This window comes from Lytechinus pictus, chromosome 7, assembly GCF_037042905.1.
Source record: "Lytechinus pictus isolate F3 Inbred chromosome 7, Lp3.0, whole genome shotgun sequence".
Lineage (NCBI taxonomy): Eukaryota > Metazoa > Echinodermata > Echinoidea > Temnopleuroida > Toxopneustidae > Lytechinus > Lytechinus pictus.
The window spans coordinates 4,183,031-4,207,107 of record NC_087251.1 but is presented as its reverse complement, the minus strand read 5'-3'; the positions used below and the strand labels follow the sequence as shown (position 1 = coordinate 4,207,107).

Here is a 24,077-nt window from a genome sequence, read left to right as displayed (position 1 = left end):
AGCCCACAACTAACCATTTAATTTTTTTTTTAAGATGAAAAATTTTGAATGCCTCGGGTTTTTTTTTTTATAGATGGAGTATAACTATTACTATTATGGAGTTAAAAGACAAATTACACTGTACAATCTTTACAATCTACAGTATATAAATTCAAACAACCTGATTCAGTGGAATAATGAGCCCAAAATTCTGAGGGCGCCAGGTCTGGCATATCGGGCAAAATTTACACACAAAAAGTTGCGAGCGAGCAAATATTTCGACATTTTTAGTACAAAAATAAAATTTTGTGATAGATTTTAACATAATATTCAGAAAATAATATGACATTTCACCCTTTTCTTTTCCTTCCTTTGTTACTTGGTCGTAAAAATTTGTTTGTGGCAAACACCCCAAGGTCCCCCATCTGTAGGCCTTTGACCTGATTTACTTTATGAAGTTATGGGCAATTCTTACAGTTTGAATACGTTTGAATAATTTTCAAAAAATAATACGAAGTTCATTTTTAAACAATTAATTTCAGAACTGGACATTGCTGTTTAGGCCCTACATGTCAAAACTTTCGTTTAAAACCTGCACAAACAGTAGGGGAAGGCGGGGTAAGTTGTGACACATTTTGCATGTTAGAATTGATATGACAAATAATCTTGTAGAAATAAGTACCTTGCCTTTAAATTTAATTCTAAAGAAATATTTTTCACCTACAAATAACTTTCTACCCCCATACTGAAAATCATCATGGTCATTGTCACCTTTGAAAAAAAAACCGATGTCAAATGGCTCAACTTGCCCCATCTGTGGGGTAAGTTGTGCCACCTTCTGGGTTAAGTTGAGCCACAAAAACTATGTACAAAATGTATGCGGGAAGAACCAGCATGTCAAATTTTTATTTAAAGTCTTTTCACTTACTAATTCTTTATAAATACTAACATCCTCTAAAAGTAAAAGAAATGTCATATGAATTTGCTCCTTTCTGCCTGCATATCAATGGCCTTTTAAGTTTTTTTTATTAGTATACATTAGCATAAGAATTACCTTGGCTCAACTTGCCCCATGTTGGCTGGCTCAAATTACCCCAGTCCGAACTTAATGCATATTTTCACATCCATACATTTCTTATGCATCCATCATGTAAAAAACTATATATGACAAGAATGATAATCCATACCTGGGCTAACAATATTGTTCGTATTTCTTTATTATATTTAAAGGTCAAGTCCACCCCAGAAAAATGTTGATTTTAATCAAAAGAGAAAAATCAAACAAGCATAACGCTGAAATTTTGATCAAAATCGGATATGAAATAAGAAAGTTACGAAAATTTAAAATTTCGCTTATTTTTCACAAAACAGTTATTTGCACAACTCAGTGACATGCAAATGAGAGTCGTTGACGTCCCTCACTCACTATTTCTTTTTTTGTATTGTTTGAATTATACAATATTTCAATTTTTACAGATTTGACAATAAGGACCAACTTGACCGAACCATAAAAATGTTAACTTGAAACAATGATAATTCGACATGTTCAGGGAGGAATACAACTTTTTTCACAGTACAACGGGGAGAAAATTGGAATATTTCATACTTCATATAATGAAATACAAAAGAAATAGTGAGTGAGTGATGACATCAGTCCCCTCATTTGCATACCAACCAGGATGTGAATATAAATGTTTTGTGAAATTAAGTAAAAATTGAATTTGTATTTTTCCCTCTAAAAATGTACTTTTTGTTTCAAAGTTGAAAACAATGTGGTGGGGATAAAGGTTACGTAATGGGTCATCAATACATGACACCACCACAATGTCTGACTCATTTATTATTGGCCTGGGGTGGTGGCTCAACTTACCCCTATACTATGCTCAACTTACCCAGCCTTCCCCTACTTCTCAGTTCATACATCAAAAATGTCAAATTGTTAAGACTCGGTCCCACTGCACTTACGGATGCAGACAGGATGTAAAACGGAAAAGAATCTTGCCATCCATTGGAAAACGTTATATGCATCCGATTTGTACTCTTTGCATACGACGTTTCAAACGCTCTAGCATCCGTCCCGACACTGTGATTTCATTGTTCGCCCATTTTGTCCATTGCCTGGAGCGGATGAAAACGGATAGAGCCACCTCCGAAATTTTGCTTGTCCGCTGTACCCGGTATCGTTTTGTGTCCGTCGGCCAGTGGGACCAGGCCTTCATTAATATTAAGCGTTTTACTGTGTATAATCCCTAAAACGTGTTGAACTAGTTTTATTCTTGGCATTGCTACTCTGTTAGTAAGTTAGAAATTCCAAGTCAAGGCTGGAAATGCCTTTCTATCCAAATATATGAAGATGAATTTCGTGATATAGGCCCCTGGAACAAATAATAAATATCTAAAGCTGTAATCACCATTCTTAAATCATATCAAAATATTTTCATCAAAATTAAATACGTTTATTAAAACCCAAATAATATCTGAATTTTCTTACACAATAAGCTATAATAGCCACCATTTTATCTAATCACAGATTGTTAATTACGTTGTAATACTACCATGACAATATAAACGGTATTGAATATAAAAAAAAAATGCCCATTGCTATTCATATATTGATACTCTGTTTTGAATGAAGTAACCGCGATCTACTCGCATCGATAATTTGCTGTGCCGTTGTATAGGGGTATTAGCCCCTCACATCAATTCATCGATAGGTTTGTTAGATCATTGCATTTCATTTTTAAATATAATAATGCACGATTGAACCTCAATTTATTCAGTGATTAATTACTGAATATACGTCTTTTTATCTAGGAGAAAGGGTATTTGTCCATTTGAAGTGAATTCTTGAAGTCAAAGTCAAGTGGTTTGAGCAATGGTTTAAGCACTGTGAATATATTGTTTTATAGTTATGTTTTTATGACTTATATTCCAAAAACGAAACTAATCATATGGCATACTTTGACAGCATACTGTTCCCAGGGAGTTATTTAGAAACTGGTACTCCTGATGCAAGCCTTTGCAAAGACTGAAAATTGGAGTCACATGGACTTTTTGTGGGCAATTATTTATCAAATTAGTTCTGAGAAAAATGTTAATAGCTTTAATGCACTTTCATTAAAGTTTTGTCCAGTCCTATATTTTCATTTAATAAATTCCATTTCACTTGTTTCACATTTCTAATAATGAAATTTATTTCATGCTATACAAAATGCCCTAAAACATGAATAACGCACTCCCAATTTCTCGCTTGAGGTATCATTCAATCATTCGAAGTATTTTTAGCAAAGTTGAATTGAAATTGAAAGATACCTTACACTGTACTGGTATATATTGACAACGATGACCAATTAATATTGTTTCAGGTAGTCTTATTGTGGGCATGGTGGGTTGGCAGGAATTCATCACTTCCTCCCCAATAGGTCCAGGAACTTCCTTTTTCCGAATGATCCCAGTTTCACTGTTAATAGGTTATAAGAAACTACCTTTACTGTTCGACAGACAATATAGGCTTGGGATGTAAAATGCTTGCCAATCTCATATCAAGTCAAATCATAATATGGGCTTACAGAGTTTGCCTTCTAACGCAGATCATGAATATGGCAGATTAATATGAAGGTTTTACTTATTTGTCTGATTATCTACCATATCGAGGGCTACACAAATTATTTTTGGGATGATTATAACTTTTACCAAGCTTTCATACCAAACCTGTGATCCCTTTTCAAGGAGTAATTTGATAGAATTGGTAAAATTGATTTCATTAGATTATTTTACAAATGTACAATAACAATTGCAGTATCAGTATGAACGATAAAATTACAAACTTATACCGTCTTGATTTTAGCGCGGCAAACGACAAATATCAGTCCTGTTTATACTCGAGTCAAGTGATAAACAAATGAGAAGATAATTTAGGAAGTATTTGGTAACACCCCGTAAGATCGTATTGTATCGTACAATTAATCAACACACTTACTCTCACCCCCCCCTTCTGCTTCTGCACTCGAGTCGCTTTCAACATGTCTAAGGTATTGTTCACAAGAAAAAAATCAAGGGAAATCTCCAACGAAGATTACGTCCTTCAAAGATGGATGTTTTGCCAATTGTTACTTTCCATTAATTATTAAAATGATGTTTCAATTTCGAGCGATACCGCATTGAGTGGTTTTATTCAAATGAAGGAAGCAATTTAAAATGTTAAGTGCTTTATTTTCCTATTTCAAGTTACCAAATATAACCGAAACAAATCGTATTTCCAAATAGGCAAAACGTACCCACGTCATTTATTTTTGAAGTCTGAAGTAATGTTTTAATTATAGCGAATTAAATTTATGTCGAAGCACGTCGATGGGATAATAAAACTTCAGTCTCAAATTCTCAGTGGCGTAATGACCCAAAATTTGTGAGGGGGCCGAATTTGTCGTGAAGCGAGCCAAAAATCGACATATTTAAAATAAAAAAAAAAAACAAATTTTGTGATAAATGTTGACATTATATTCAGAAAATAATATCACATTTCACCCTTCTCTCTTTGATTGTCTTTCCTTTTCTATTTTTTATAGTGATTTTTTTTTCTGTTTTTTTTTTTTTTTTTTTTTGGGGGGGGGGGGGGCAAAGCGCCCTACAAGCCCTCCCATCTGTACGACACTGCAGATTCCCAATGAGTTGAGCAAGGTCCTGAGTCAAATAATCATGAATCAAAGTCAGTTTGCTTGGTGTAATGTGCGACATCGTAAAATAAAAGTGGCGGATCTGAGGAAATGGGGCAAAAATTGGGCCTAATAACGTTTTACAAATGATGTCAAACACAGAGAAAAAACGTCACCACTAACCCATTACAAATGATGTCAAACACAGAGGAAAAAGGTCACAACATTTGTGAGTTTCCCGTGGAAAAAAGGAATCTACTCTAACCACGACGCCAGGGGTGGGGATACAAAAATATATACACACTTTATAGTCTTTTTTTTATCACACTTTTCTTTCAGCCCACCCCCCCCCCCCCTCCTTTGATCCGCCAATGCAAATGTACCCAAACTTTTTAGCATGGCGTGCGTGGCAATATTTCTTAAAAGTCCCGAGCGAGTAAAAATGACTTTTTCGAAATAGCAATCTAATTTGTATTAGATTTTGATATAATATTCATAAAAATCAACATATCCTACACATCTTCTTTACTGTTCTCCTTTTTTCCTACGAGATGGTCCCAAAGCCCCCACCCACCACCACCCCTCCATTATTATGTGGGCCAGAGCGTGTAATTAGAGTTCCGTGTTCATAATATTCGTCTATACAAAAAGTGAAATTTTTGATCAGTCAAAATAAAGGAGGCAATCACACGACACATTGGACACAGAGCTCAACATTTGAAATCGCGTTATTGCCCCTCGGAATAACAATCTGCACAAATAAATCTTGCACTATACATGGCTATCAATTGACTTTAATGAATTGCATTAAAAAAAGGCAGATAATAAAATAAACACAAACAGAATTAAGCGTAGACGTCAGTGACCTATATACATTGCCTTCATTTTTTTTTAGAGCACTTAGGAAGATCATTCATAATTCATTGCTAAATATTTTCACATCTCTTCCGAAATGAATTACACAATCTTTACAAGCTAGAGACATTTTACATTTTCCATATCATATTTACGTCAATTACCGACACTTTTCACTGTGATAAGTGTGAGATTTACAAAATGTCCATGTGTTCCTTTTCTTATGTATATTAAGTTTCTTAGTAAGAAAGGGTAAAATGGAGTATCATTTCGATAAGTGCAACATAAACTAGTTTGACTGCAACTCACAGGGAACTAGTGACGTCACCACTATAGTGTACTGGGCAGGGTGAAGGGGGTATTTGGGAGATAGGCAATAACCCCATATGCTCCAATAATTACCAAACGTATATAATTATGAGGTTTACATGAATGTATAAATTATATTTATTTGTTGTATGTGTTGCTACATTTATGCATATATTATATTATTTTACATTTTATCTAAATATTTTTATTTTTATTTGAATTTTTTATTGAATTGAATTGAATAGAGCGGCGCCAGGGTAGTTTGAAACGGAGAGGGCGTGGCAAAACAACCTAAAAGTGACGTAAGTTTGAATAACAAGGTAATACAGAATTACAAGACACAGTTTTATTTTAGATACTTTACTTCTTCCCCCTTCTCTCTTTTCCCTTCTCTTCTTTATATGCTTTAACTTGTTAAATCATAGGGGCTATCGCCCCTGCTCTTCTAGTGTTGCCCCTGTGTTTAGATTCAACCACTGTAGCATATTTTTAATCTCATAATTCCCTTTAATGTATATAAAATGACCATTACTCTAAGAATAATATTCAGGAAATTACGTACATGTATATGATAAATGAGCAATGAATACTTCGTCATACATAAACATGACTTGATAAATCATCTGAGAATAATGTTATATATTTATACATGGTATAAACACACTTTTACAGAGTTTTATTCATTTTTTCTCAGTGTAAATTGTAGCGGTCGTATAGCAATGAACAATCATAAACGATTTTTTAGCTTTTTTTCATCACCTACTACCATAGCTATACATTCTATGGAAGTATTATGTCTTTCATAGCTTGTCGAGTGTTTATATAGGGAAGGAAGTATGTATTATGATCTGAGGAGAAGCTCATGATCTGTACTTGGTTTCTACGTGGGTATAATGATATGATGCTAAGATGTTGCTGGGGACAGATCTAGTATTGGGGAAACGTGGCGCAGAAAACGGATCCACCCCTTTTAGAAGCAAAAAAAAATGGTATATTGTCGATGCCTGAAAGGACATAATTGCAATAAAAAATGACAAAAATACCATCAATTCAAGAAGGGACATATTTCCATCTTCATTTCCATATGGCGAATGGAGAAACATTAGTAACCACAGGGAACTAATTCATATGTTAAATTTTGGTCCAAAAGGGGCATATAATATATATATATATATATATCAGTATATAGTGTGATGATAAGTTTACTTCTACCAATCGCTGTTGAGTTGAGGCGAGGCCAACTCAACAGATGACGCATATATATATACATATATATATATATATAAGCATCTTGGTTTTCCACGTATTGGCAATAATAATAATAAGACATCAGAAATGCGAAACAAATTCACGAGTAATGCAGTTTTTGAAGTGCCAACAATTAAGTTCTTTTATTCACTCTCCAAATTTTCGGTAGACATCTACCTTCTTCAGGGAAGATTCGTGAATTGTGAATTGTGAAGAAGGTAGATGTCTACCGAAAATTTGGAGAGTGAATAAAAGAACTTAATTGTTGGCACTTCAAAAACTGCATTACTCGTGAATTTGTTTCGCATTTCTGATTTCTGATGATATATATATATATATATATATATATATATATATATATATATATATATATATATATATATATATATATATATACTCTACGTCATAATAGTTGCCTGGACTTTACTCATTACGTCACAATGTCTTCTAACAATGCACCTGCCGCGTTATGTTGTTGCGCAATGTATTTATTGCGCGTTGGTATCATCACCAAATGATGCAACCTGTTTTGGATTTAATAAAATCATCCCTGAAAAAGGTCTATGACCGAAAATTTGGAAGATTATGTCTCCTCGCGGCGTTTCTATTAGATCTTCTTTTGTTTATATACTGTATATATATATACCGCCTTGCCCTTAACATGATCTACGTCTTCATGGCCTGTTTAAAATCAACTTGCACACAATATTATTTTAAAGGCAATCATTATGGATCACAACATAAAAGATATTCCTGCGCTTGACTTTGCCTTGGTAAAAAAACGTTTAATCTTATTTTATACATAGCTATATTTTTTTTCAACTTTGATTCAAATGGGAAGCTTAAAATATATTGTTGACCCTGTTTGTATTGGTATAAAAACAAGTCCAAGGCTGTTTATGTTTTCCTCAACATAATATGATTATTTTGAATCTACGTTATATTTCCATGTGTTTATAAATGGCGCAACTAATACACCACCCCCTAAAAATACAAGGGACTATATATCTTTTATTTTTATTTTTTCTTATACGAGTCATACCAAGACTTCTAAAAATTGGAACTTCTGCCTTGTTGTCAGGCGCTCGACGTATGAGAATTCAGAAGGGTTATGCAGGACCCGCTGGAAGAACAGCTTACAGCTGAGAGTGGCTACCCTGGGTAAATAATTATTGTGATACGCCATGAAAGAGTAAGTATATTTACCTTCAGTGCCTACATAGTAATGCCTCCATAGCGCCCTGAGTCTTTCTTGACCACCTACATCCCATACCGTGAGAGTTAGACCAGGAACGGGTGTAATTGTCTCTACATTAAACCCAATGGTAGGAATGGTTTGAACAGTCTCATTACACTTCAGCTTGTATAGGATTGTAGTCTTACCTGGTTAGAAGATAGAACAGGATTTGATTAATTATTACAGTCTTAAACTGCCATCATCATCATGAACATTATCACACTTTTGGCTCCACCACCACCATCTTCATCTCCTAACACAACCATCCACCATAAACACTGCCGCTATCACTACCAGTACCATGTACCATCACCGCAAAAAAGCCATCGTCGTCATCATCTCCATCGTCGTCGTCATGGCCAGTTGTCCAAAATTAGTATCCGTCATCAAAATATACCGCTTACGATACCACAACTACTACTTATACCACCATCATTATCATAAACACCATCATAAACATCATGTTCAACTAGTTCAGTGACACTATTAACTCGTTACCAACAAGGGATCAGGAAGTTATTGGTTAATTAACAATGGCGTATGGAAATGAGTTAATAGTCCTAACATTCATTGATTTTTGGAGAAAAAAAAATTATTAACATGCGTTTGACCCTGTATATAACGATCAGGATTTTGCGTTTTCAATTCTTCTTTAAATGGAATTTTCCCAATGATTTATATTTTTCCTGTTTTGCAGGTATCGAAAACTATATTGCAATCAATTTGTTCCATGATAATGGCTATTTAATATGAGTCTATTTATTACTTTTAAATAATAGATGAGTTTAAAGAACTTTCAATGATATTATTTTGAGAGATTGGTTATCGGACTGATCTCGTGTTATTCATTATTAGCAACCATATCTCACATTTAGTTGGTTTAATCATTAAAAAAATCCCAATAAAAACAATTATATTTTGTTTAAGATATACTAAATGGTACGAACAATGTGTTAATGATCCAACAGAACATACTATAAGCTGCATAACTATTTTCGGTTTCGGGTTCAATAATGTCGCTCTATATATTTGTTTATATACTTGAAAACATAATTATGCAAATCTTTTGTAAGTCTAAGTGGTTATATACATTCAACCCAATAAAGGTCTCTTCTGGAATTACTATGTATTTTTTATTTGCTCCCCCATAACATGTTTAATTGATTTGACAAATTATGATAGAAACTTCCTTTTATATCAAAGTAACTTATCCCAGTATAATGAATTGATACAGTATGTCCCAGAAAAAAGGGGAAACCGGGATTCCAATTTATGTTTTCTACAATTACAGTGTGTGTTTGTGTGTTCGTAATGTGTTATTTTGTATTATTTTTTGAAGTGGGGTAAATTCGAGGATTTACCTTGACAGGCCAATGGCCTTTTGTTTATCCCCCACATCCTCCTCCCTTCAACTTTACCATTTCTTTTATAATGTTATTTATAATATATGTTGTATTTTGTATTGAATAAACTTGATCTTTTGATGTTTTTAAAGAGATGTGAATAAAATTGAATTGAAAATTGAATTGAATTATGATATTTCATTCACATAATCATATAATTCAACTATTCCTCTTTATTTTGATACCTAATATGAGATGAACATTTAACACATTAATGGACAAGACGTGTTTGAAATGTTAATGCAAAAAGCAGGTTGCGCAGAAACATTGGACAAGATTTGCTCGCTCATTAGCATTTCTTTGTATTCTTTGTTAAAGGGATGGTCCGGGCTGAAAGTATTGATAGCTTAATAAATAGAGTAGAATTCACTGAGCAAAATGCTGAAAATTTCATCGAAATCGGATAACAAATAACAAAGTTATTGAATTTTAAAGTTTAACAATATTTTGTGAAAACAGTCGTCATGAATATTCAGTAGGTGGACTGATGATGTCACATCTCCACTTGTTCTTTTGTATTTTATTATATGAAATTAGGTTTATTCAAATTTTTTCCTCCAAGAACTAGAAAAATTGGATTGACAACTGATTTAGTGCATTAGATATTTATTGCTGCAACTTATTTCATTATAAGGGAGACATATTATTCACACAAGTATGAAATAATGAAAAAATTATGATTTTATGTAATAACATAAGAAAACGGAAAGTGGAGATGTGACGTCATCAGCCCACCTAATGAATATTCATGACGACTGTTTTCACAAAATATTGCTAAACTTTAAACTTCAATAACTTTATTATTTGTTAGCCGATTTTGATGAAATTTTCAGCATTTTGCTCAGTGAATTCTACTCTATGTATTAAGATAAAAATATTTTCAGCCCGGACCACCCCTTTAAGAGTCTCTCGCTGATCCCTAAAATTAGAGTGGATTCAGATTCACACGTGATTTTCTGCGCAAATCGTTTCTGATATGCCTCAATATTTATTGTTTGTAAGCTGCCATGCGTGAACGATTTGCTAAGCTGTTGGTTTCAAATTAGAGATGAGATCCCATTCTTGCCATGAGTATCAAATTTATAGTAAAAACATATTTGATAAATGTGAAATCTATCTCTGAAAACGGATGTCCTTTTTGTGGGACGCACTGTATACAAGCCAGACTTTGAACTGACAGTGACGGATTGGTAAAGAAGGGGCGGGTGAGAAGACATAACTTTAGGGTATACGCCTCCTTCTTTAAACCCAACATATATTTATATTCTTCATAATAATTGATTTTTGTATGAATTAATGTTTACGAAAAATGTAATGAAATAGAAGAAAATAAATGTTTATTTGAATTGAATTGAACTTGCACCCATGGGCCATCGATTGATAGTTATTTTTTCATGAGTCAAATTCTGACTGGAATTACATATCTAATTAATGATGTAATGTAAGTGTATAGGTGCTGTAATGTTATTCACTTCTTTTTTCTTTCTTTCTTTTCCTCCTTTTTTGTTTACTCCTAAGAAACTATGATAGGTGTATACAATCCAAAGCGCTGACAATATACTACATGTAAACCACTGAAACGCGAAATGCGGAAGAAATATCATTATTTCCACACACATACCCGAATAGTTGGTTTTGTAACACATTCAGAAAGAATTCAGTTTTAGTGTGTTTCTTTTCCTTCATATAATCATTGCACATCAATGCACACGAGAGCTAACAAATGTATAAATAGTTCAGGGGGAACCCCTATAGATGTCATCTTCATACCCCCTATCATTGTGAGCGGAGCTGTATAGACATGATATAAAGCTGGTTCACATTTCCCTATGCAACACAACATTTATAATGATCACGTATATAATAGTCAACACCAAACTGCTGTATTATTTTGTAATCACAATATCATTTTATTATTTTAAAATTGTCCTGTATTTGAGCCACACCATATTTTATATGCAAAGTTTCTTCCCATTTCTACCACTTAGACATCATTCACGTGATATGTGAATGTTACATCTCATTACAACATCATACAAGCAGTCAAGCCTAGATTGTTTCAGGGTTTTAAATATCAAATTTGTATTTCTTTACAGTTTCCTCCCATGTTCAGGAAGTTTACCCCATTCCTTTTCTACCATACTATTAGCACTTGGTGGTCAGAGCACACTAGAAACTTCTACAAGTACTTATTTACAGGTATTATCTAGATCTATGTACGTTCAATGTATAGGCCCATTAAAAGTAAATCAATACGATCAAATGAAAACGGGTACATGGCAGGATCACAAGAATACCAATAAAGAACTCACCAGCAGCATCGAGGCCTAGCATGAGAACACGCGTAGGGTTTTTGGACCAATCACCAAAGGCACTCGTGAACTTGTTAACCACATTACCCATTGTTGGTCCTGTTTTGGTCTAAAAACTCTCCAATAGCTCCTCCACTGGTCTAAAGGTAACTTGGTTCCCACTCAGCACCAACTCGTATAGCCCCTATTGGTGGAAAGTTTGCCACTGCATGAGCACCCCGACACTGCACGAAATTCCGCAAATATATTGATCACTAATAGTTGCAGTGATTGCAGTGAATACAGTCAACCTCATCAAGTTCTACAAGATGATATCATTGTGATCATCCACCACAGTTCACCCTCTGCCGTTGTTCTATTGCTTCAAACGAGTCCAAACCCAATACAACAAGAAATCAATACCGGTAATACGAAAACAGGAATTTGCGTTCAGTTTGGTAAAATCCTCTAAGCTTTTCCGCTATTATTCTCCCTTTTCCCCGATATCCGCACTGAACAGAATCAGATTATCACAACTATTCAACTGAGCGCTATCATATTTTTCCATGCGTGTTGCATCCAGGTCGTTTCCGCGTTATTTGCTCATCAAAGTACCTGATTGGTTTAGAAGCATGATGAGTGTTGTATGTCACGTGAAGTTAAGCTTGGGTATGAACTAAGAGTGTTGCCTTAACCAAGGAAGCTCCTTGCCTTAACTGAAGCTTAACTAAAGATAATATCCTATGGTAATTCCTTAGGTTTATTTTTAATTGTTCTAATGCCAATTCGTCCAATTACCAACTCGTCTACTATCATTTGGTCTACAATCAGTTCGTTTTATTTACACATGGCCTAATTGCCATGTCGTCAACTCCCCATACCGTTTAATAATCAGTTTGTCCAATAGCCATTTCGTCCATATACCATTTGGTCTAAGTAGAGTAAAAATTAGTGTTCATTGGGCGAAATGAATGAAAACAAGATTGAGATTAGACCAACTGGTTATGAGACGAAATCGTCAAAGACGAACTGGTTATTAGACGAAGTGATGATTGGACCAAAATGGTTATTCGACCAGATGGATATTAGACGAGATGTTGATGAACGGAATAGCATTAAATTAAATGAAGTGAGACTATGTGGTGAGTGGACGAGTTGGCAGTAGACGAAATTGGCAATTTACCATTTCTATTATGGGTGTTGCCTTTCCAGCTATACCCCATTCTATTATTTGTTTTGCCTTCCATCTCTCTAGTTATGCTCTCTCATGCTATCAAATGTTTAATTGATGTCTGTTTCCTTTCTTGTATATTCATCAGCATTAAGAACATTACTAGTGTATTTATGATTTTGATACGTTTGGGGAAGTTGCTATTACAATTCTCTCCTTAAAATTAACTGTTTTCATCAAGAAAGATTATTATAATTCACGAATAAACAATACACTTTGGCTGCAATAATTTTATTCTTCACCCAAATTAAAGTTTTGAATGTGTTGTATTCTGTTCAATAACATATAGTTGATAGATATGCGAGCGCGAAGCGCGAGCTGAAATTTTACTACACTAATCTGAAAAATTTAATATTGATTTTCATGACTGTATGAAATCCTCTCCAATGTAATGATGCACGCGCGAAGTGCGAGCTGAATATTATTGATATTCAGACCATAAAGATGTACATCTCTTGTTCAGACCTGTAAGCGAGATGTTTTAAATATTGGGATCCGGCATGGTCCCATTTACGAGGAGGCAGATATTTTTTCCATGAACAATTTTCTGATCGAATTCTCATGAGATATAATCTACTTTTTTGGGGGGTGGTCAAGTTTAAGCATTCAGTTCATTTCAAGCAAATATTCTGGGGAATGTGTCAGCATCATCGTTACAAGAAAAGATAGCCTCTCCCCTCTCTTTCCCAAATCTCTCCCATACTGCAAACATTGCTCTTTTAGTGGACAATTATTTAAATGATTAGCCTCGTTCTAGATTGAACTCGGTGATGGATCCAGGGGGAGTCATGTAGGCCTACGAAGTGGATAATGTCGAATATAATATTATATAGGCAAGTGTAGACCTGCATGGTGTTTTTTTTTTTTTTTTTTTTTTTTTTATTCATTTATTTTTTTGCTTGTGAATTTTTTGTTATGACTTCATACCTTCATTCGGGAGGGAAGATCCTTTTTATTTTGTTTTTCTTCTTTTTGGCTAGTTAGATTTTTTTCTGAACAAAATCCCCCTTGCCCCAGACCGGCCTTTGATTGAACTTCTCGTATAACATATTCAAATCAATTAAACAGATGCATGCACTGTTAAAAAAAACTGATTTTACAGGGGAAAAAAAGAAGACATTGCAGAAAGCAATAACAGAATCATTCTGTAAATTCATAAAAAATGATTTTTTTCTGCAATTTAACAGAACAGGTCTGTAAAAAAAGGGAAAAAGGGTGTTTTATTTAAGGAAATTTGTAAGGTTCCATACAATAAATATCAATTTCCTGTAATTTTAGCAATCTGGTAAGATTACAGGTGTTCTTGAGACTCTGCTGCAGGAACTTCTTTTATTTTAAGGATAAATTTTCTAACAGTGTAGAACAAACAATAAAAGTGTAATTTGTTTCAAATAACTTTACTTGATTTTTGTCGTTGTTGTTGGAAATTAAACAATCTCGCGAATCTATATACAGTGCGTATCAAAAAAAAGTTTACACTTTGAAAAAGCCCTGGGAATTGAAAAATATACAACATGTAGGTAATTTTTATACATATAATCTTGGGTGTGGGCTCATCTATCCAATGAAATTAAAAGTTTTGACAGAATGTTACACTTGAGTGAGCCCTGTCAATTTTTGTAAAGCTCGCAGAAATCTGTTTGCGCAGAAATGCTTGTTTTCATGTTGTGTCAAGGGGAAAGGGCGAAATCAAACTTACCCTGCGAAACATTTCTCATACATTTCCCTTCCACTTTTAGTCAATTGAAATAAAACAAATACATTCAAGCATTTTGTAACAATTTTGCCACCCAAATTGAAATTTCAACACTTAGTAAGCACAACCTTTACCCTTTTTGTGCCAGCTGGATGTGAGGACATAACTGAATCTGAACAAAAGTTTATATCAGACATCTCCAGCATTTTTTCACTAAGTTTTCATCATTTAAAGAGGGTTTACATTTCATTTTTCATTTAATACTTGTTTCTCCACACTTTTTCCAAGCTTGACAATGATTAACAAAATGAAAATCAAGCCTAAGCCATTTCATGTAAATCACAGCTCAGTGTAAAGCAAATATCGTCACGATGGCCTCGGTGTGTGGGGAGTGGGGTGGGGCACAATTCACTCTTCGAAGTGTTTTGGGCAAGGAAACAAGTTAAAGAAGATAAAAGATGTCTTCAAATCAATTTTACTAGCTAAATTCAATGTGTTCTTCATGATTAAGGTCCACTTTCATTCGCATAACTATTTCAAAGTCCTGCGCAAATTCTTTTTCACTAACTTTTCAAAAGTAAGTGGTGCTCACTCAAGCGGAAATATTTTTCGACAGTTATATCGTCATTTGCTTAAATGGATTTGTACCAATGTTAAAATGTGGAAAAATCTTCGGGATATTACAAATGTATAATTTTACAGGATTTTTTCAAAGTGCAAACTTTTTTTTTGATACGCACTGTAGAAAAGGTTCCTTGTATCACGGACCGACAATAAATGATTTTATTTCAAATGACACTGGACGGAAAGTATCACACTGAAGAAAGAGTGGACGATTATGCTTTCGATAATAATTGAACCAAACTTGTTGCAATGTTGGTCTATTCTACACTCTTAAAAATGTTGGGCAACATACGGTCCACACAACAATTGGTTAAAAAAGTTATCCAACTCTGGGTAGTTTTCAACCAATACTGTGTAGTTTTCACCCAAAGCACATATTATTGGTGTAAAACTACCCAGAATTGGATAAAGTTTTAACCAATTGTTGTGTGGACCGTATGTTGCCCAACATTTTTAAGAGTGTAGGATAATAGGTGCAATGTTATAACTGAATCTTGAACTCTATTTCTGTTACAACATTGCAACTATTATCATAGGCCAATTAATACACGAGTCGTATTGATATTTGTATGATCGTGATGACTTTATATGCATATACCAGATATTATTATTGAATAGAGCTTAAAAAGACACATCTTGCAAATCTTTGTGTAAACTTGTGTCGACCACATTGATCTTGTTTTTAACCACGACCGCCAACTCAGTGGTGACAATCCTGACAATTAATCACGGATTTCGGATGGTCTCAGCTGACATCATAATCACAACCGAAATTAAAACTAAATCAAGATCTCATGTGATATATTCAGTTATGTTCGATATAAGTATTTTTACCTATATGTGCTTGTCCTCATAGACAAACCAAGTCTAACACAGCCCCATTGCATGGAAGGTTCTTTGAAAATATGCAATCAAATGGAAATACATCTTGTGTTATCTATTTTCGTTTTTATTGTTATATTCTAAATCCAGTTTGTACTCAGCACTAAACTTTTAATTCTTACTTCACTTTTTTTTAGATACATATTTTCATTTTTGTTGTCTCTCAAATCACGATGTTAGTACTTCGGCATGCGTTTGCTGGTGGAATTCATTCGTGGAATACTAAAGAGCTTATATTATAACATGGACATGATTATAATAAAAGCAACAGCGCTATCTGTAGTCTATAAAAATAAGGATACTTTAATTTCTCGATCGAACCTAAGCCCCAGGGGCCCCATCAATGGTGCAATCTAAATAGTTCTGTGCGTTTGACCATGATCAGGACAATAAACTAAGGAGGTGCATAATCCGGAATATCATTTCATTTCAAAAAAATATTATGAATAATAGTGGCTACTTCTAGCGCGCCGTCGCGACGGTCATCTGGATGCTTGCTTACAAGCATGGGGGGCACTTCCTAAGCACTTCCCTTGAATACCATGCGTGACCAAAAAACACGTAAAAGGAATCTCTTTTTCAAGATAGGGCACGTTACGTACAATAATAAGGGTGTCAAAGACACTAATATATTGAAAAAATGTATATTATTTTGCTTGGAAAACTACGTGTTTACGGTCCAATTTAAGCCATTGAGCGAGGTGAGGGTAGTACTAAACCCAATGAAAGTAAAGGTAAAGCCGTCCGTGATATAAATACTAAAATGTTATATAAAGGATGTACTTTTGCCCCGTCAACACGTGTTTAGAGTCCGATTTGCGCGAGGTGTGGGAGGTTGGGCCGTACTATACCCAATGGTCAGTGAAGGTAAAGGTAAAACCGACGTCCGTGACATAACTAAAATATCGCTGTATACTTGCTAGGGGCCAAGGGTATCGTTTTGTTCCCATTACTTGTTAAGGGTAGGATTTCACACGCCAATTAATAGGCCTACTTGTTAAGGGGTGCATTTTCAGAATATGGAAAATACTTGTTAATGGTGCTTTTCGAGACCCCGTGGTCGCGCATGGTATCCTCTCGTCAATGGAAGTGCCCCCCTCCCCGGGTCACCACCCCGGGGGGGGGGGGGGGGCCACTTCCATTGACGAGTGGATACCATGCGCGACCATGGGGTCTCGAAAAGCACCCTAAACACGTATTTTCCATATTCTGAAAATGCACCCCTTAACACGTATTGGCGTGTGAAACCCTACCCTTAACAAGTATTGGAAACAAAACGATACTCTTGGCAAGTATTCCCTGAAATGAACCCCTAAACAAGTACATGAATATTTTGTCACGGGTCCTTCGGTCGTTGGTTTTACCTTATACACATCATTTGGTTTAGTACGACCCCACCTTTCACACCTCGTGCAAATCGGACTCTAAACACGTAGTGTTGGGGAAAAAAGGACATCCTTTATAAAACATTTTAATTTTGTTTTATCATCCCCGCAAATTTGACCCTAAACACGTAATTTTCCTAGCGAAATAAATACCCTTTTTTCATTATTTTTGTGTTTTTGACACCCTTATCACGTTACGTACGTAACGTGGCCTATCTTGAAAAAGACATCCTTTTTACGTGTTTTTTTGGTCGCGCATGGTATCCACTCGTCAATGTAAGTGGCCCCCCACCATTGATCATTTTCGGTGCCCATGGCGCTTCAAGAAAATATACATGAACAAGTAATGATTTAAATCGTTATCATTATTAAAAATGTTAAAATCACCATCATAATCAATATCATTCTTGTTTGTTGCGCTATCATCATCATCATCATCATTATCATCATCATCATCATCATCATTATCATCATCATCATCATCATCATTATCATCATCATCATCATCATCATCATCATCATCATCATTATCATCATCATCATCATCATCATTATCATCATCATCATCATCATGAATGGAGGAGTGGTGCGACAATCTTTATCAAGTTTCATTTAAATTGACGAAATTCTAATTTATGTTGCAAAGTTGTTCCTTTTGCGATGGATAAAAGATAAATAAAAAGACCTCCTTGATATGGAGTAACCTCTGTTACGTGACCTGTCGGAAGGACATACCTATACCAATGATTAATGATAATGTTTTGCTTTATGTGCATTGCAAAGACGCATGAATATTATGTTTATTTAAGATGGACAGATAGTCTGATACCATAAACTGATAAAGTTCTCTGAATAAGGCCGTGATGGGACTTTGTCCAGTCCACTCATCGGTCAAATATCTACTTCGGAATGTCATTTATCGCATTGCCAGAAATGATATTAATAAGTAATCATCATGATCGAAGTGGAAATAAGACAATTAAAAAAAGGTTGGTGAAATAATGATTAACTTTCAAATTCATTGATTCATTTTCTCATAAAAGTATTTAAGTTATTATGCATGTTGTAGGAAAAAACTATTGGGAAGATGTCTAAAGTAAAAAAAAAGAAGAAAAAAAAAGCAGATCCCAATAAAATTGTTTTAATACTTTGGTATAAATATTTTAATCCATTTCTTTTCTTTATGATTCATTCCAAAAACAGTAATCAATTGTTTGATATGTAATGACAAAATGTTTCATACGAATAAATGCAGAAGAAAACAATAAAGCAAATCAAATCAGACCAAATGTCAGAATATGTACTCGTAGAAAAAAAAATTCGGTTGGCTAACATAATGAACATATCAACTGTTGATCAAAAGGAAATTATATGCAAAAACAAATCTTAACCAACAAGGCTCATGTTAACCAACGCGATAGGTTGATCTCCATATAAAGCAGAATACCTGTATATAAACCCACTAAATCTGTTCAATGAAATTGCAAGAAAATTCAGAGAATTAATAAACGAAACTACATTGAATGCTGTAATAATAGTCCAATTTGATAATTTTAGACAGGATTTAGTGAACAAAGTAGCTTCGAATTTTGCTTATAATGTAGAATGGAGCCATATAGGTTCACCCCCCATCTCCCCCTCTCTCTCGTCAATCCATTTCTACCTCTCTGTCTTTTCCTCTCTATCTCTTATGTGGCTCAATGTGAACTCTCATATAGCCTTTACGCAACTGCCAGACATAATTATGTTCATTGAGTTCACTTGCTATAAATATGCTTTATAGTATAGTTATCTATATTTGAAATCAGGCACCCAAAATAGATTTGCGAAACTTTATTATAAAATATATTTTTCTCATAAAGTGATCTTTGCTTTTATTTACAATAATATACACATTTTCTATGTAAACTATAATGATACACGATGTTGATTCTTACAACTTTTCACGAGCATAGATTGCAGCTGAATATGTACAAATATTTTCGGACCGTTAATTCCATATCAAACATGTTTAGCCAAACACACAAAACAAAAATAAGTATAAAAAATGAAGATCGGTGTGATTAAGATTAGTTTCGACTATTTCATAATACATGTAAACATAATACATTTCGATCTTGTTAACACAAGTCATACTCGAGCATATTATTTTCATTTCAAAATCTAAACTTCGTCGCTGTTTTATAGTACAAAGAAACTTGCTACGAAAAGGGATGGTATTTACTTATCGGATTACGAAAGTGCATTTAATCATACGTGTTTTTATAATATCTTCTGTAATATGAATTATGGCCTAGGGCGCCACATCCCATTTCGTTTAAAGGCGCTTTTAGACAGCTTCAAATCCAATTTGTTGAAATTTTGGAACTCGAGAAAAGAGAAATTACCAAAATGAAAGCTTTGCTTGTCCATGTTCTAATGCCGTAAAGTACCATTAAAAGGTGTTCCGGAATTCTTTATGAGAAGTCAACGAGAGGCAAATAATTTGTCAACTTTAAATTCCTACACCCGAGGTATTAAATCAATCACTATCTATTTTGTTTAAAGATTAAACAATTCCGTCAAGTTTGATACTAATATTCTTTCAGGTCACTTCGGCCTATTGTTAAATTAAAATGTTATTTTTTAGATGAATAGCGTTTAAATCCATGGATTTTTGACTCGCTGGGATACGCCTCCCCAACAAAAGAGGGGGCACGCCCCGGATACTGGCCATAACATGCAACATTGTTGCCAAGTTGCCGCTCATGCAACCCCTTCCCCCTCCCGTCCCCACTCATCCCAAATATTGCATGGATCGACATTCGACTACATCGTCACAACGCGATTACACCAATTTGCAGATGACCGGTCAATTAATGGTGTCAGGTATCTTCTTACATGGACACCTTTCCTCCAGATTTCTTGAATTCTCGGATCATCTTGGACAGTTGTTGGAGTCCTTCGTATAAACCATCCCCTGTCGTGGCGCATGCGCCTTGGATATGCCAAGGATTCTGGGTAAGATTTCGGAGTTGGAGTTCGTCAATCAATTTGGTCACACCGTGTGCACCTGATGAAAAATGTGGGAAGATAAAATGACGGTTAGAATTGATATTAAACGGTAGATCTGAAATTATTTGAAATATTAAACCCAAAATATCGGAGAAATCCATTTCCAATGTTTGCCTATTCTAATCGAAAATAAATATGTAGTTATCTAGATTTTTTTTGGTTGCTTTTATTTCTCAGTACAAATGGTAAAATAAGAATATGTTTGCAAATACAATAAACATGAATAATCCAAAATATAAACAAAATAGTTGCAATACGAATACAAAGAAAAAATTGTGAAGTATCAACCTTTCTTTAAAAGGATATTCAATATGCAATTATAATGCACGCGTTCGTGGCATTATTCTGGGTTTTTCTCATAGCAAAATTTAATGAGTGAGGTATATCGCCTACCTGGTAGATCTTGTTTGTTAGCAAGTATTAGCACAGGGACGTTCCCAGTCATTTCTTGAGCTTGTAGTATAGCAAGCAGTTCACCTCGAGCTTCTGCGAATCGTTCTCGATCTTGACTGTCTACTACAAAGATAACACCTGAAAAAAAAAAATCATTTCGTTTTCATTTCGTTTATTTCCATTTTCAACAATCACAGTTTGTTTTATACATTTGACATACAATATCGCATCTTCACAAATATCCCACATGTCAATCAGATGAATTCCATTTACCACTAACCCGGACCATTCTTGCAAAATCAGTTTTTATTTTTGAAGGCCCTAGACCACTAGCGTACCTACGGGGGGGGGCAGAGGGGGCACTCTGCCCCCCCCCCTGACGAGCCACAACCCATACAAAATACATATCACTGCCCCCCCTGACGAACTTGAAAGACCTTTTATGCCCCCCCCAGACGAGCTTGAAGACCTTTTTTTTTTTTTTTTTTTTTTTTTTTTGCTTGTCAATTTTTTTGGCGGCCGATTTTGCCCCCCCCCCCTGTGGAAAATCCTAGGTACGCAACTCTGGGGAACTATTGATAATAACATCAAAGAATCACCAAGCCTAAATTCCAAAAAGTTTCTCCAAGATAACCATTGAAATAACTCTTCATCACTCAAACTCTTTTTTTTTAAATCAAACACGAATATAAATAATGTGACGCACACTGTTCCATCTCTTTCGTTTTCCTGTTGATCAACGAGGTCCTTCTGGAGACCTTTAATCTCTCTTTTTCTTATTTACTTTTCTATTTTAATTTCCCCCTATTTATTTTTTTATTTAGCTGGTTTATGCTCAAGTTGTTATTTTGATTTTTATATGCTATGTAATTACAAAAATATTTATTAGGAGGCTGCACTCTACAAGCTCCGCTTTTTAGCAGCCTCCTCCATTTCCAACCTGCCATGCGAATTAAAATAATTAAATTAAGATTCTGCACCTTAGGGGAAGGCAGGGTAAGTTGAGCATAGGGGTAAGTTGAGCCACCACCCCCAGTTCGATAATGAATGAGTCAGACATTGTGGTGGTGTCATGTATTGATGACCCGTTGCATAACCCCTAACCCCACCACATTGTTTTCAACTTTGAAACAAAAAGTACTTTTTTAGAGGGAAAAATACAGATTTCAGCAAAAAAAAGTAAAAAGGGTGAGAAATAGATAAGTGCTTTTTACACACACACGTCTTTAAATATAATAAAGACATAAGAACAACATTGTTAGTCCAGGTATGGATCTTCATTCTTGTCTTTTACATGATGGATGCATAAGAAATGTGTGGATGCGAAATTATCACATTAAGTTCGGAATGGGGTAAGTTGAGCCAGACAACATGGGGCAAGTTGAGCCATGGTATTTCTTATGGTAATGTATATAAAAACAAACAAACCTTAAAAAGCCATCGATATGCAGACAGAATGGAGCAAATTTACATAACTGATCTTTTCCTTTTAGAGGATGTTAGTATTTATAGAGAATTGGCTAGTGAAAAGACTTTAAATAAAAAATTGACATGCCGGTTCTTCCCCCATACATTTTGTACATAGTTTTTGTGGCTCAACGTACCCCACAGATGGGGCAATTTAAGCCATTTGACACCTCTTTTTTTAAAGGTGACAATGACTTTCAGTGTGGGGGTAGAAAGTTATATATAGGTGAAAAATATTTCAGAAAAATTAATTAAGGCAAGGTACTTATTTCTACAAGATTATTAATCATATCAATTCTAACATGCTAAAAGCAAAAAGTGTCACAACTTACCCCGCCTTCCCCTATAGAGTGCTGTTCGCTATACTGAATTTTTTTTGAAGAATTTATATTAAACTCGATCGTCATGCTCAGTAGTTTATTATTTAAAAAAATGAACAATTTCCATACAAAAAGTATAATTCGGGTCTATGTATGTTATTGTCTGTTTTTTTTTTAACTCAAATTTCCATTTTGGTTTATTGATAAGTCAATAAGGTTCCAGTAGGCCAATTCATAGACGCATTAAGTAAGCACAAACACACAATTATGCATTCCCTAATTCTAAAATAGATTCAGATAATAATTCAGATCAAATAATAATCCTTACCATGTGTGCCATAGTAGTAATGTCTCCAAAGTGCCCTGATTTTCTCTTGACCGCCTACATCCCAAACGGTGAATGATAGACCTGGTACTGGTGTCACGGTTTCGACATTGAATCCTATGGTAGGGATCGTTGTCACTGTTTCATTCAGCTTCAGCTTGTACAAACATGTAGTCTTTCCTAGAAACAAAAAGAACAATTAAAAAATCCATTAACATTTACAAGGCAATAGATACATGACCCCCCTCCATTTCTTCCTCATCCCTGCAATACATGTATTCTCTTCAGTTAATCAGAAGCTCATTTTTATTTCCATCAGTAACCCCTCCTCTCTCTGTGATATTATTACCTGGCCGATTTCGTCTGACACTACACATTTTACATCCGGCTCAATTTTTCCTCCGACATGAGTTATTTTGAACATTTTATTTCTGTAAATATAATTCATAATAATAATAATAATAATAATAATAATAAATGATAATGATAATAATGATAAATAATAATAATTATTAATAATAACAATAATAATAATAGTAATGATAATAATAATAATAATAATAAATATGTTCATTTATATAGCGCTCTTACGAAATAACACCGTGTCACCGCGCTTCTGACATTATTTTTCTATATTTTTTTTAAATCTTCGACAATATACCTCTTAAATTTTTACCTCCGACATTCAATCTCTGATATTTGTCAGCCTGATAACCTCCAACATTA

At 34.5% G+C, this 24,077-nt stretch overlaps 1 protein-coding gene across 1 annotated transcript in view; it reads right to left on the bottom strand.

Moving 5' to 3' along the window:
• LOC129265594 (uncharacterized) overlaps window positions 1-24,077 on the bottom strand; it is a 30,523-nt gene that overhangs the window by 6,068 nt on the left and 378 nt on the right. The window contains exons 2-7 of the mRNA XM_064101341.1: window positions 23,355-23,531; window positions 21,240-21,377; window positions 20,673-20,844; window positions 19,188-19,260; window positions 11,996-12,104; window positions 8,250-8,426 (exon numbers count right to left, since the gene is read on the bottom strand). Coding sequence (XP_063957411.1) covers window positions 8,250-8,426; window positions 11,996-12,104; window positions 19,188-19,260; window positions 20,673-20,844; window positions 21,240-21,377; window positions 23,355-23,531 — 846 coding nt within the window. The remainder of the gene's footprint in view (window positions 1-8,249; window positions 8,427-11,995; window positions 12,105-19,187; window positions 19,261-20,672; window positions 20,845-21,239; window positions 21,378-23,354; window positions 23,532-24,077) is intronic.